This window comes from Passer montanus, unplaced genomic scaffold, assembly GCF_014805655.1.
Source record: "Passer montanus isolate IOZ18808 unplaced genomic scaffold, ASM1480565v1 scaffold189, whole genome shotgun sequence".
NCBI classification, from domain to species: Eukaryota; Metazoa; Chordata; class Aves; order Passeriformes; family Passeridae; genus Passer; species Passer montanus.
The window spans coordinates 44,166-59,135 of NW_024366381.1; the positions used below are offsets into that span (position 1 = coordinate 44,166).

Sequence of the window (14,970 nt, forward strand, 5' to 3'; positions counted from 1 at the left end):
AGCGGGGGCGGGCGGGGCGAGGCCAGGCGGCCCCGCCGGGCAGGGCGCGCTGCGGCATGGATTACCCCGAGCCCGGCTCGCCGCAGGGCGCTCGGCACCTGCCCGGCCAAGCCGGCGGCTACGGCAGCGGCGGTTACGAGCGGCCGAGCCGCGGCGAGGAGCAGGAAGCGGCGGAGGAGGAGGAGGAGGCGGCTGTCCGCGCCCGCCCGCCCCGCCGCCCGCAGCCGCCGCTCCGCGCCGCGCTCTCCACCTCCTCCTCTGAGGGCGACCCCGAGCCGGCGGCGCCGCCGCGGGAGCGCAGCCTCAGCGACGAGGCCGCCGCCGGAGACTTCGACTCGGCCGAGTCCGGCGCGTCGCTGCGCTACTCCACGGGCACGGGCGGCGAGGGCAGCGAGGGCGAGGGCGCGGGGCTGGGCAGCAGCGACAGCGGCGGCAGCGGCTTCTCGCTGGCGGCCACCGCGCTGCCCGAGAGGCGGCGGCCGGGCGGCGGCCGGCCCCGCTATGAGGTGGTGCGGGAGCTGGGCGCCGAGGAGGTGCGCTGGTTCTACCGCGAGGACCGCAAGACCTGGAAGCCGTTCATCGGCTACGACTCGCTGCGCATCGAGCTGGCCTTCCGCGCCCTGGGCGGCGGCGGCGGCGGCGGGGAGCCGGCGGCCGTGGAGCCGGTGTGCGTGCGGAGCGGGCTCTACGAGGTGGACGTGGCCAGCGCCGAGAGCTACCCCGTCTATTGGAACCGTGAGTGCCCCGTGCCGGCCGGGGGAGGCGGGGAAGGGGTGGCTGCGGCGTCCCGCGGTCCCCCGGAGGGATGCCGGGCATCCCCCGTGGGCACGGAGCCGCGCTGGGTGACCCCGCCGCGGGGACACGGCTGGCTGGGACACCGGGTGGCCTTTGCTGCCCCGGCTGCGCTCGCTGCCGGTGTGTTCCTGTGTAAGGATTTAGGATAAATTATCCAGGGAGAGAGGACCCGCGGTGCGCATCTCCAGCACGCACCTGAGCGAGGAGGGAGTGGGAATTCCCCTTCCGAGGCTCAGGGACACTTGTGGGGGAGAGACTTGGGCTTTCCTGAGAGAGGGGACACTGGGCCGTCCCCCTCCCCGAGGATGAGCAGCACCCTCCAGTCAGGGTGTTCTGAGCACATCAGCCACTTCCAGCAGCACAGGGAACTGAGCATCTTCCCCCTTCCCACCTGCCCTGCTCACAGACGTGAAGGACACGATCTGGGGCACGCACACCTGGCACCAGAGACTTGGAAAAAGGAGAGCTGGGCATCTGCTGGTTTTTTGGCATGTGTGGAAGGAAGTGGGAGGGCAGGTGGCAGAGAACCTTCTCATGCTCTGCTTTTCCTAAGCAGAGAGTGAGTGAGGATGGGTATTTGCCTTCAGCACTCTACCAGTTCCCTCCCTGCACACCTTTCCTCAGAAGGAGCAGAGTGGAAACATCAGTTGTTTGTCCACTCCCTCCTCCCCACAGACATGTCTTTGATCCTCATCTTCAGTGAGGAATGATGGAAGCAAGGGTTGTCCCTCTGTGACCTTTGTCCTCTCCACTAGGGACATTATGATCTTGTGCTTTCCATTTCATTTCTCATCACCTCTGGGAGGAGACGTGAAGTGGGATTTCTCCTCCTTTCTCTTGGAGGAATTGCAACAGGCATCTCATACACACATAATCCTTAATTCCTACCCTTCCAATAGAGGGAAATTTGTTTCACCCCTTCAGCTTCAAAATGAGGTGGGAGCACACCCCCTGTGTCGCCCTTCCCCTTGCATTTGTGTGTCCTTTGCTGGGGGACAGGAGACCTTGTGGAGCAGCAGTGAAAGAGGGGCAGAGACCCCAGATCCCTGCACTTTTCCCTCGTGGGAAGGGCTCAGGGGTCTTGCTGGACAAGTGAACCCCTGCTTTCATGAGGTGACAAGCTGTGCTCACCTGAGCTCCTGAGGATTTGCTTTCCAGCTGCATTCCCTCAAGGACAAGGGAGATGTCGTGGAGTAGAGTGAGCTGCAGAGGAGCTGAGCGTGTCCTGGTGTGGGCTTGGCAGAGGGGCAGGCAGGTTTCTCTCATCTTGAGACTCAGGTGAGGGTCTCGGGGGAACAGCAGAGCTGTTTCACAGATGAAAACCAGGGCTTTCTGTTGTTTTCCCTCTTTATTTGTCAGCCTCTTTACAGGAGGGAGGTCCATAAATGACAATACAGTTCACTTGTGTGACAGTTTGTCTTTCAAATCATCACCCCAGCAGACAGACACCGAGCCCCAGGAGCGAGCAGAGGGCTCAGCCCACACAAGTTCTGAGCTAGAGGAGCCTGGGCACAGCTTCTTGAGCAGAAACTGGAGCTGCTTCTCCCTGTCACCACACTGGATCCCTTTGCTGTTAGCACAGGGTGCAGCTGCCACATGGTTCCTGGGAAGAGAAGATGCAGGACAGCCAGGGGAGGAGGAATCTGCTGCCATCCTTGTAACTGTGCCATAGGGAGAGGGGGGAAGGAGTGAGCAGAGCTGTCAGGTGAGGCAGGATTGCTCCTGGTAATGGGAGCAAGAGGCTGCACTCGTCAGCAGCTTAAAGGTTTAATTTCTTGACACCGTGCCTTGTCCATTTTGGAAGCTGATTCAGTCTCATTAAGCTGGAGGAGCAGATGTTTCAGATGACAGCATGGGCTGTGCAGAGACGATTTCTGGTGCTGGAAAGGAGAGATTCCCAGAGGTTAGCACCAGAAGCAGGGAGGAATAAACTCCTGGGCCTGAGCAGACTAATGACGGGGATGATTTCTAGCCCTCAGAAAGCTGATTAAGGGGAGTGCTCAAGTCTTTTCTTATTAGCAGGTCCAGTCCTTTGCAAGGCTGGGATCAACTTTTGGTCTTTCAAGGGGCTTCTGGAGCCTTCTGGTTTAACTTCCTCACTGCACATTTCCTTGCCTCTGTTCCTTATGAATGCCTTTTTCCCATTCTTCCCAACTGCTGCACCCAGATCTGAGAAAACAGCAAGGTCAGATCCCAGGATTCAGTCTTATCTGTGCCTTTGAAGGCCTTGGTACAGCCATAATATTTTTCCCGTTTGGTAGCATGTGTGTAATTCTGGATCCAAAGGGTGGCTGCTGCCCTGACGTGGATGTGTCAAGCCAGCTGTGAGTAAGGCAGGAGAATCCTCCTCTCTGACCTCACAGGCATGAGGTATGATGAGTACAACTGCCTTAAAATGTGCTGAGGTGCCTGTTGAAGAGTACAGAAACTACTGGCTGGTTTTGCTGATTCATGGTTCAGCTCAGAGCAAAGGTCAAAAGCTTTTCTCTTTGTTATTTTGCTCTTTTTTTCTGTATGTGTTGGATTCCAGAGGAGGCTGCTCTCACACAGCCACCACACTGAGCAGTTGGTTCCTCAGCTGGCAATTCCTGGGGCATCACAATGCCAGGGAAATGTTGGTTATATAGCTTGGCGTGTGCAGGAATATTTCTTTTTTATATCTGCATTTTAAGCTCGCTGCAGGATTCATTGGTAACATCAGGAATATCAGCCTGAGTTACAATTTGAGCAGATTAATTACTGAGAATTTCATCCTTACCTTGTGACCTCTGGGATTTATTTAATTAGTGCTGTAGAACCAGCAAAAATGGTTCAAGAGGATGAAAATTATTAGTGTAGGCTTTCAGATAAGTCAGTAGTTTGGAGCAGGCTTTTTCTTGTTTTCTGTGGAGATGACAAGTGTGATATTTTATACAAGGGTCTTCTGTTTAAATCTTAAATTATCCAGCCCTTTTCAGCCCTCCCAGTTGAAGAGGGCTGATTTACAACCATTTTGCTCTGGAGTTTTCAGTGGAGTTTTCAAAGTCCTCTGTGAGTTTGTTAAATCCGTGGTCTGTGAATTTTTGGGTGACTTTCCCCCGTTTTCTGGCTTGTGGGTTTGTCCCATGCAGCCCTTGTCTTGTCAAGTATTTGCTTTTTCCAGGCTTTTTTTCATGGGTACTTTGTAAAGTTGCCTGTATTTATTTAAATTACTCCACTCCAAGACAAAGGTTTGGTAAGGTTGGGGTTTTTTTTGTTTGTATATTATTTTTCTACCTAAGAGTTGCTGAAGTCTATTAAATAAAAAGCCCATTTTTGTATTTAAAAACAAATTTGTTCACTAGAACCATCCCTGAGTGAAGATGTACTGATACAACAGTTATTTTACTGAATTTAATCTGGAAATACCTGTGAATACAGAGTGGACCACTGAGTCTTATAATTAAGATCTCTCTGCTCAGACTGGAATTGGGCTGCTTTAAAAAAAACATTTTAGCTGCCTTCTTGATCAAGATGAAAATTAAGGGAATGAAATCAAGAGTTTATCATTGTTTGTGACTTTCATTAGGTTTAGTCTGGTTTTAGCAGTGTTTTTTGTCATTTTACAGCACACTTGGAGTGTTGGTTTTGGTGTGTTGGATAGTCTTTGAACTTGGTTGATAACAATTCCCTTTATATTAAGGACCTTTTGATTGAAGGCTGAAGTCCTGAATAAAATTTTATGGCTTTTTTTTATCTCTAGATGTGTAATCCTTTTGCAGATAAAACACTGACAGTTTACTTTGTAAAAGTGAAACTTTGCTTCCACTACTCAAAATCTTTCTGGGTTCTTTTTTTGTGCTGTTTTTACTGTGCCATCCTTTCAAAAACATCTTGTAGCTTAGTTTTTGGCCAATTCCTTCCTGACCAAAAGGCTTGGAAGTGTTCCAGGCCAGGCTGGACAGGGTTTGGAGCACTCTGGAACAGTGGAAGGTGTCCCTGCCGTGGCAGGGATGGAATGGGATGGGATTTAAGGTTCTTCCCAGCCCAAACCACTCTGGGATTCTGCGACCTAACACACTTAAATGAAATAACTTTCAGCTTTGCAGTGTTTCTTGTATTAAATCACGTTTGTTTGTGTGTATTTTACGGGTTTTTTTGGTGGCCTCTCAGCAGAAAGACCTTGGGAATTTTGGGATGCTTCCACTAGGCCAGGGTTGGGGTGGCAGCACTTGGGATGTGTCTCTGAGGGCAAGTTTCTTCCCTGCCCTCAGCTTTTATGATTTATTTAAACATATTTAATCAAAATTAACCTGTTGTCTTTCTCCTTTAAATGGGACCAAAATAATTCTCCAGTGGATGGTTCAGCTGCAGCAGAGTGCCTAAGGAAGGACATGGCTTGGGAAGTTGTGCTTGTCCTTTGATGTGGGCCAGCAATTCTCCTGCTGGATTTGGTCCACAAGGACAAAGGCAGAGATGTAGGGAGTATTTGGATTACAAGTTGTGGATGAGAGGGGTGTTTTCTGCTGTAACTGTGGCAGCAGGAAATGTTTGTGGGATGAGAAGGATGAGGAGTTCTGCTCTGACTTCATTCAGGCTTGAGCATGCGGTGGGCAGTGCTGAGATCAAAGGAGTAGGGTGGGATTGAATTTGGAGGTGACAGAGTTGAATTAAGGACAGATGACAGGTGAAGTTTTGTGTGTGTGATGCTCTTTTAGGGAAAAACAGCACTGAAAGCACCAACCAACACCTTGTCCAGAGCTCTTGGAGCAGCACAAGGATCTGTAAAAGCTGTGCCAGTCAGTGAGCAGAAGGCCTAGATGGAAAAAAAATCTGCAAAATAACAAAAAATTAGAATAAGAAGCAGTTGTCTCAGAGAATCTCTAAGGTTGAAAACAGTGAGGGTGAGAGAGTGGTTCGAGTGTAAGAGAGAAAAGATCACTGGTGTGACGTGATCTGTGTGAGTGGCTGGGGAGGGGAAACTCCACAGATAATAAATGTTGTAAATAGCAGGATTAGTGAACACGCAAACACGAGGTTCAAGTGGGATTCCAGGCAGTGAAATTTACAATGAAAGAAACTGAAAGTGTTGCCAAGAGAAGCTGTGGCTGCCCCTGGATCCCTGGAAGTGCCCAAGGCCAGGCTGGAGCAGCCTGGGATGGTGGAAGGTGTCCCTGCCATGGCAGGGGGGTTCTTCAAGGTGCCTCCCAAACAAAACCATTCTGGGTTTCTGTGAAAATCCTACTCGTTTTCTGGTAGGGGAAACCCTACAGGGTTAGAAAAAAAAAAATGAAGGAAAATTTAAACATGGGGATGAAGGGAATTGTGGAGTTGGCTTGGAGAAGATGGAGGAAGGGAGTTCAGGAGGAGAGCACAGAAAAATAATCCCTGTGGTGGAGAAGGGAGGAGTAGAAGCCATGCAAGGGCGTAATAACCTTTGCTGTCATTTTGCTCATTAGTGGCAGGTCTGAGGTGTGCACTGGGACAATCTTGCTCTTCTTTATTTTGGAAGATATTCCAGGAACTTGTTTGTCCGTGCTGGTGGAGCTGGGGAACTCAGCAGGGTTTTCAGGAGAGCACACTCACAGTGTGAAGGTGGGATTGTGCAAAAGCCCTGTGGCATTTTGGGGATGGGCTGGGAGCACACACTCACTTTTGGGAGCTGCTCACATGTTGGTCATGTGGCTCAGGAGTTGTTCTTTTGTGGTTTTTAAAAAATGCAGGTCTCCCTCGGGGGAAAGAGCTGATAAAGGACAAACTCAGTGGTTCCAGCAGCAAATGCCAGTGGTGGAAGTGCTTCAGAGCACTAGGATTGAAGATTAGTGAACTGTTTTAATGGATAAGAATTCAATAAAAATACAATTCTAAGTTGAAAACTGCAGCCCATTTCAGCCCCTTGCAGGGCCTGAAGGGGCTCCAGGAGAGCTGGAGAGGGACTGGGGACAAGGATGGAGGGACAGGACCCAGGGAATGGCTTCCAGCTAAAAGAGGGGAGATTAGGAGGGAATATTAGGGAGAAATTAGGGTGGGCAGGCCCTGGCACAGGGCGCCCAGAGCAGCTGTGGCTGCCCCCGGATCCCTGGCAGTGCCCAAGGCCAGGCTGGACAGGGCTTGGAGCAGCCTGGGATGGTGGAAAGTGTCCCTGCCATGGCAGAGGTGGAACAAAATGATCTTGAATTTCCCTCCCATCCCACATCATTTTGTGATTCTGTGTTTTGGGATGATTTACAGCCGATGACTTGCAGCACATTCATCACTTTTTGTGGGGCTCCTTCTGTGTTTGACTGGAACCAGCCCCACAGAGCAGCCTTTCATTCCTCTTTGCTGGATTCACATTGTAAATGGATTAAAAGCAGTTCAGGGAAAAAACACTTTTAGGCTGGAATACTTCAGGCAGTCTTGGTAAATCAGAGGCAATGTTTGCAGCAGAGAAAAAACATCTATTCCTGCCTTTGTAATCCAGCTGTGGAGCAAACACCGAGGCTCACAGATTGAGCTCTGGAAGGAAAATCCTTCCTGTGCCAGTGGATTGAAACTGAAATGTAATTTACACCTCAAATTTACACATTGCTTCAATGGAGCAACTGGGAGTTACTGGATGAACCAGCAAAATGATGGTTTTTACTGCCCAGAGAGTGAAATCTCTGTTCAGGTCAGTCCCAGCTCTGTGTCCCTCTGAAGCTTTGTGAGGCTTCACCCTTGAACTCCTCTGCAGGATTTTTCCTTTTGGCCGAGCAGGACGGGTCACACGTGGTTGTGGTTGAACAAAGGGAGCTCACCAGGCTGGGATCAAACAAGAGCTTCCATTTGTTTAAGAGTCAGTCACCTGCTGTGTTCTGAAACAAAGTGGAAGAGACCTAGAAAGGTGTGCAATGTTAAGCTTTTTTTAAAAAAAAAGAAAAAAAGTTTAAGTGTGTTATGTTAGGTAGCAAACATGAAATAATGCAATTTTCATTTGGGGCTGTTTTATTACAACATCACCATCCTCACATATCTGAACCTTGCACATACCTAAATTAAATTCCAGTTCTTTCAGTTTGAACTCCTGTCTCCTTGTCCTATCCCTAAAGTTCCTGATGAAATATACCCAGAACACGATTTTAGGCTTGATATAATAGGAATGGATAACAAATTTTTAAAAAATTCTCTAACAGGACTCTCTTGATGTTATTCTGGAATATATTCTGGAATATATTTTAATGTATTTTACATATTTATTTTTTTTTACATTGTTACATATTTTTTTAATGTATTTCTTCATTTAGATAGGCAGTGCCACAGGTTGCCCAGAGAAGCATGGGTGCCCCATCCCTGGAAGTGTTTCAGGCCAGGTCCTTGGTAAATGTATGAGCATTTCATCATTTAACTAACTTTCAGTTTTAGATGTCACATTTACAGCCCCAAAGTTGCCTTCAGCTTGTGCAGATATTATTCTCACATGCTGCAAATTGTTTGCCACTGCTGTAAGAAGGAAATCAAATTTAAGGAAACGTTACAACACCAAAAGGAGCAATCTGAAATTTCTGCACTGAAAAACATCTCGACCTGGTAGTGTTTTATAAGCTTGTGTTTCTTGTCTAATTTCTTGGCTTTGGGCTTGGAGAGCTGGGAGTTGTCAATTTGACCAAAGCACCAGCTTTAATTTAAATTTCTGAGCCTCTGAATATTCTATTAACCTTTTAGAGCTCATTTGTGGGTAAATCATCATAAGTGTCTTGGGACTGATGGCTGCAGAGTGCCAGGAGTGCCTGGGCTTGGCCAGCAGTCGAGTTCTTATCTCTGTATTATCTCATTTTTTTCACAGTTGTGTGCTCCTGAATCAAGGCAGGTGAAAAAGGCTCCTTTGAGCTGTGCAAAATTGAAATTTAAGGCTGTGGGGGCAGGAAATGAAGGATGGAATCGACGTATTAGAAGGGAAATTAAGGCAAATTCTGCTCAGTTATGACTTTCTTGTGATGGATTAGCCAGGTTTTTATTCCAATTTCTATTAGATGTGATCAGACAGTTTTAAAGATCTTCATGAAGGAGGAGTAGCTGGGTTATACACATACACTACACACACATGCAGGAGTTTGTATGTTGCCTGCAGTTTTTATTTTAACATAATTCTCGTTATTCAGAGGATTTTGGTGATTATCATAATGCAAATCACTCATGTTCTTATCACACCCTTAATTACAGCACTTGTATTCTTTTATTCCTTGGATTTTCAGGGGGGAAAAAAGACCCATTTGTGCAAAAATAAATAAATCCTTTGTTGCAGAGTAAATCTCTTAAACTGATTTCCTCTAAAAGTGGTAAAATACGTGTGACTAATTAAAATTAAGTGGTTTTCATCTACTTTAAATCTCCACCATTCAGATTTATTTAGAAATTCTTTTTACAAATAAACCATGGAAGTGTATAACCAGTCAAATATGTTGATATCTTTCAGTCTGAAGCACTGCCAGCTGCAGATTATATGGTGTAAGACTTAAGGCAGTAAAGAAATCAAGGCAAATCCTTTCCTAGGGATTGAGATTGCAGGGATAATGATAAATAACACTTCATGTTATAGATTTGGAATTCTCTATTGACAGAAAATAATTAAATTACAACATGATGCAATTCCAGTGTCTTTAACTCTTCCATAATATAAAAGTAGCTGAAAGAATGTAGTTGAAGCTTTCTGAAATATCTGAATATGCAAGAATGAATGAATTTATTGAAGGTAGATAAGAGAGAGCTAAAAAACTGGTGAAATTGGGTGCTGAAATGGCAATTCTGGTTCATCACTTTTTAATGCTCTTTACTGTCATGAGTTTGCATCAAGTCTTCTGGACTAAACCTGGGAGGTTTTCAGTGACAGCCCCGTGCAGGATGAAACAGAGGAGCTGTGGTTAGGAGCCTCTTTCCCAGTGTTACAGATGTTACTGAAAAATCCCTTGTGTGGAATTATTTCCCCACCCCATCCAGAGTATTCCATGGAATTACCACTGGTGCACTTCCCTGTTTTCATTAATGGAAACTTGCTTTTGGAGCTGGTGGCCTTTAGAAATTTGTTTGTTGTTTGTTTTCCCAGCTTGTAAGAAATGGAGTAGCTGAGAGGTTTTTAAAAGTTTTTATTCTGTTATTAGTCTTGATGAATAGTGAGAGACAAAAGATGTAAAACTTAATGCTATTCTATCAAAAGCTACCTTATTTCTTGGTTACAATACCCTATAAATGTTTTTTGGCCTATTAGCTTTTGCTGCACAGTGTTGTTATTACTTCTAACACCATCACTTATATTTTTATGCCACATGGTCTTGCTGCAATGCATCTTTCACAGTTCTAATTCTCTAAAATATTTCTGAGAGCCAAACAAACCCTGCTGCTGATGGCAGGAAATGTCATTTTCTGCCTTCATCCTCCTCCCCTTCCAGGTGGTTTTCTGTTGAGGTTTTCCTGCAGCTCAGGGTTCAAACCTGCCCTCCCAGCTTGTGATGGGAAATAGAAGCAGTTTGTGGTTCAGGCTGGTTTGGCTGCTCTGAGAGTGTGCAACTGTTTAAAGGAGGGAGTGGGGAAAAAGAAAAAAAACCAATTCCTTGGTCCCCCCAAAATTCCACAGAGCTGCAAAAAGGACTGCCTCACTCTGTTAGTCAAACCTCCTTAGTTGTCTTTGGATCTGAAAATAATTTATATTTGCGTATGAACGCCCTTTCCAAAGCCAAATATCATATTTATTCCCAAACTCAAGTGTTCTGCAGAGATTTTATGTGAAAACTTTTCTTAATTCAAACAGTTTTCCCTGGCTGAGCCTTTCTGGGAAGGGCTCAAGATATGTTTGAGAGCTGCTGTTGAGTGCTCTGAACTGCTCTTATAAGGAACCACTCTGGGAAAGTTTCTCTCAGGCAAAAAGAGCCTGAAAATATTTATTTTAATACTTGATGGTTAGAATTTTAGAAATCTGTAGGTGGAAATTCCCATGTGAAAAACTTGAAAAAGAGGTGTCTTGTATTCACTTAGTTTGGAGTACATAATAGTATTCATATGATTTTAAAAAATTCATATGGATTTTAAAAAATCCATATCTCTGCCTGTGGATTCAGTGAATGGAGCCTCATCAGGCTGCTTAGTCAAGAATTAAGGAATTGCTCACAGATTTTCCCAGTGAGGATTAACATCTGACGTAGCCCTGTCACTGCTGCAGCCACAATGGGAGCCTTTATCTCCCCTCACATTTCATTTCTTCCTACAGACAGAGCTTTGTTTGGGAGGGCAGCCTGGCTGCATCTCTGTGCACTGAAAAATGTGCATTTCTGACAGGTGTAAAATATCTGGGAATGCAGCAAAGGTTAAGGAAAGAGACTGGTGTGCTTAACTTTCAGTTCATGAAAAATAAATATTCATCTTTCATCCATCCCTGCATTGATGGGATGTAGACTCCAACGTTAATCTAAATTTTCATGAAATATTGAATTTCCTGTGCAACTTTTAGGCGCTGCTGACTTGTGCATTTTACAGCCACTCAGAACTTTGGTTTTTCTGATGTTTTCAAGGATTAATTTCCACTGCACAACCACACCCTTAGAACACCCCAACCTCTTTATTCAAGCTGATGGACCATGAGCACCCCCAGCAGCAGGAATCCAGCACACAGCAATTGCTCCTGCCTGGAGCAGCTCTTTCAGGAGGGCAGGATGGCAGAACTGGCTCTGGCACTGTTTCTGTGTTCTCCTTGCCAGCTGTGCCAAGGTGCCACCACCCAGCTGTGTGCCCTCCTGCTGCCACAGAGGTGGGAGCTGCTGGTGCTGCCAGGGCTGTGGAAATGGTGTGTTCCTGTAAATCTGGGACTGCAAAGCTTCCAAGTTGGCTGTGGCACCTTTGGAGTGTTGCTTGCCCAGTGGCGAGATGATTTTGAGGTGATTTTCCTTCTGGTTTTGTGGCTTGAGGGATGAAAATTTCAGAGGGGTTCAGAGGGTCTGAGTAAATTTTGGAGATGTTTGCAATTCTGTGTCACGTTCTCACCTGGCAGCAGTTGGTGTGGAAGTGACTTTTGGGCACAGCCAGCCCTGCTGGTGTGTCTGTAGTGGAGGCAGCACAGAACCAGGAGTTTTTGGGACCTGAGCTTTGGGACCAGACCAAAAACCTCTGCCCGTGGCTGGGTCACCCCACCAGCTGTGCTGAGAGATGAAAGAGATCCCTCCTGTGCTCAGTCACTCTGAAATCTATTGTTCCATGTTTGATTACACCTGAATTTCATTTACTGCATGTTTGCATTTATTGTTTCTTTTCCAATTTCTCCTTACCAGCTTTTTTTCCACCCTCCAGGTCGGAACAGATCTTGGAGCAGTGAAGCCTATTTTTTTCCCTCATCTCATTTTTTTTAAGCCTTTTTTTGTGGTTGAGTTCTTATTTGCTTTGTAGAGCTAAATCTTTGTGGTCAGTGTAACACACACAGGATATTTGCTTTTGGCTGAGTCAGTCTATACAAACATATATATATTTGTCTGTATTTGTGTGTGTATATATATGTATATACATATATATGTATAAATATGTATTTTATGTGTATATGTATGTATATATGAATATATGTGTATATATGTGGGTGTGTGTTTATATATATATTTACACACACATGTACACTCCCAGTGTGCACTGGAGGTCACTGGTCCCACTGCTCTGTGGTCTCAGCAGACCCAAATTTGTCTTAATCTCATAAAATCCTGGATTTGGGATCTTTGAGCCTTGTGGGTCACTGAATTTCTGCTTGATTTTCCAGATGTAGGGGGAGGAATTCAAAGCTGAGTTACAGTGGATGTCACTGTCCTGGGTATAAGAGGGCAATTTTTGTTCCCTGTAGTAAATGTGGGCAGCAATGAAGCACAGTTTGATATAGAATAAGCACCAAGTTATATTTTTTTAAGAGATTTCTGTTCTGCCACGTGCACAGCAAGTGCTGAGTTCCCACTTTCCTCGTTTGGAGAACCGAAACTGAAACGAGAACAGCAGATACCAAAACCAGCTCTCAGTAAAACATTGATTTTAATTAAAAAAAAAAAACCAACTTGCATTTTTAAATACCACCATTTATGCTAATTTGGGTTGTTGGAAGTGTCCCAGGCCAGGCTGGACAGGGCTTGGAGCATCCTGGGGTAGTGGAAATTGTCCCTGCCATGGCAGGAGTGGCACTGGATGCATTTTAAGGTCTCTTCCACCCCAAACCATTCTGGGGTTCTGTTTTTCTGTCCATCTCTCACATCCTCAGACACAGCTGGGAAATCTCATTAGCTCAGGTTTGCAGATCACACTACATTTCCTGCTCTCAGTTTCTGATTTGTTGTGTTAAAAAACCCTCTTTTTTTTGTATTTTTATTTTTTTAGAGACGGAAAAGATCCCTGTAATGCGTGGACAGTGGTTTATTGATGGCACTTGGCAACCTCTGGAAGAGGAGGAAAGTAATTTAATAGAGCAGGAGCATCTCAACCGCTTCAAAGGCCAGCAGCTGCAGGAGAGCTTTGATATGGAAATATCCAAACCTGTTGATGGCAAGGAGGGTAAGATTGTTTAGATCACTATAATACATTTTTTTGGACACTTGAGGTCTGCTTTTCCTAAGTAAGAGTGTGATCTGCTTTGGTTTTTTATCTTATAAATTGGGGAACTCAGTTTGTTCTCCCATTTTCCACTGTGAGATTTCCTGCTGCAGCACATTTGGGGAATGCTGTAAAAATTACAGAAACCTCTTGTTCCCATTGTGTTTCATATCTTTAATTGTGTTTGAAATCTCATTTCAAACTAAAGACTCTTGATGGGACAAGAGGAGTCAGTGTCCAAAGGCAAACTGGCTGATTGTTCTCTGCAATCCCTAATTCTCTCAGCATCTCTAATTCTGCCCTAAAGGGAGTGGGATCATTTTTACAGATCACATTCCATTTTCCATTTTGATTCAGGCTGGATATTTATTAGTTTTCAGCTGCAATAAATCTTGGCCATTCATTCTGTGGAGGAAGTCCTTACATTTTAATGAGCAGGCTGAGGATGTCCAGGTAGTGTTGCTGGGAAGCTTGGTCTGCTGCATGGAACATTTTCAAAATTACTGAAATTACTGGTCTGTTACTTAATGTACACAGTTGAATTGATTGCTCAGAGCAGGTATTGCACAGAAAAAATTCAGTATTTTTGCCCACTTTTGGCTGTCTCTTGCTTGAACAATCTACAAACCACAAGCTGCAAGTACAGAGGGCCCACAAGATATTTCAGCAGGGATTTGGTTGTGTTATTCTTCACAAAGAAACTTTATTTTTGAAGTGGAGCTTTGTGCAAAGCAGTTACACAGTGTGGGAATGGCTGTGTTTTGGCCATGACTTCTTATGTGTGACCACACAAGTGAAGCCTTGTTCATAAATTGGAAGCCCAGCAATACTCAGGGTAATTCAGTAATCACTGTCAGGAAAACCAAAGTGTCATTTGTTGATTTAGGGAGTTTTTTCAGCATTACAGAGAGTTTCTGACTCCCCTTTAAAACTAATGAGGACTTTATGAATATTTTTTTTCCTTATTTTTGCTACTTTAAAATATCTTTTCACCTGGCCAAGGCTAGAACGATTTTCTGCTAGCACAGCTCTGTCCAAAAGGTGCATGAAGTGGTGTGAGCCCTGAGCCACAGCACTGTGCCTGTGCAAACATCCTTCTGGAAGGCACTTGTACCTGTATTTCTGATTTATTGTCCCAGAGGACACACCTCAGGGTTGTTAGTGGCAGGGATTTATGGGTTTTTTCATGGAAAGCAAATCTTTGTGGTTCCTGAGTGCTCCCAGCCTTTGGTGGTTTAATTTTTGAGGGAAGGCTGCAGTGGTACTTGGAATCTCCTTATAGAGTAAATAAGAGAGATCAGGGTTGGGATTTTTTCAGATAAAAGTCTGAACTATGGAACAGAAATTTTCAGATATGATGGTGGATGGACTGAGGAGAGTGATGAGACATATGACCACGTTTATGAAAATGTAAAAGATCAGAAAAACTCCAAATTCAGGTGCCAGTGCCTCTTCTGAAACCAAAGTCAGAAAAGAAAAAAGGCAAAACCAAAAAAGCAAGCCCCCAAAAAACAAAACAAAAACCCCAATCTATGTATGGCATCACCTCAGTGGTATATATGTCAAGTCACCAGTAGGTTTCAACAGGGTTTTTTGATAATAATAGGAGAGTTGCAGGACAATTACAGCTGACAGTGTGTGAAAAGCGGTTTTGTC

General features: G+C 45.3%; 1 protein-coding gene across 1 annotated transcript in view; it reads left to right on the forward strand.

The window, feature by feature from the left end:
- The first annotated feature begins 6 nt into the window (after window positions 1-6).
- Window positions 7-14,970, forward strand: part of DDHD1 (DDHD domain containing 1) — a 63,079-nt gene continuing 48,115 nt past the window's right edge. Inside the window, exons 1-2 of the mRNA XM_039705905.1 lie at window positions 7-735; window positions 13,102-13,275. Coding sequence (XP_039561839.1) covers window positions 57-735; window positions 13,102-13,275 — 853 coding nt within the window. The 5' untranslated portion in view covers window positions 7-56. The remainder of the gene's footprint in view (window positions 736-13,101; window positions 13,276-14,970) is intronic.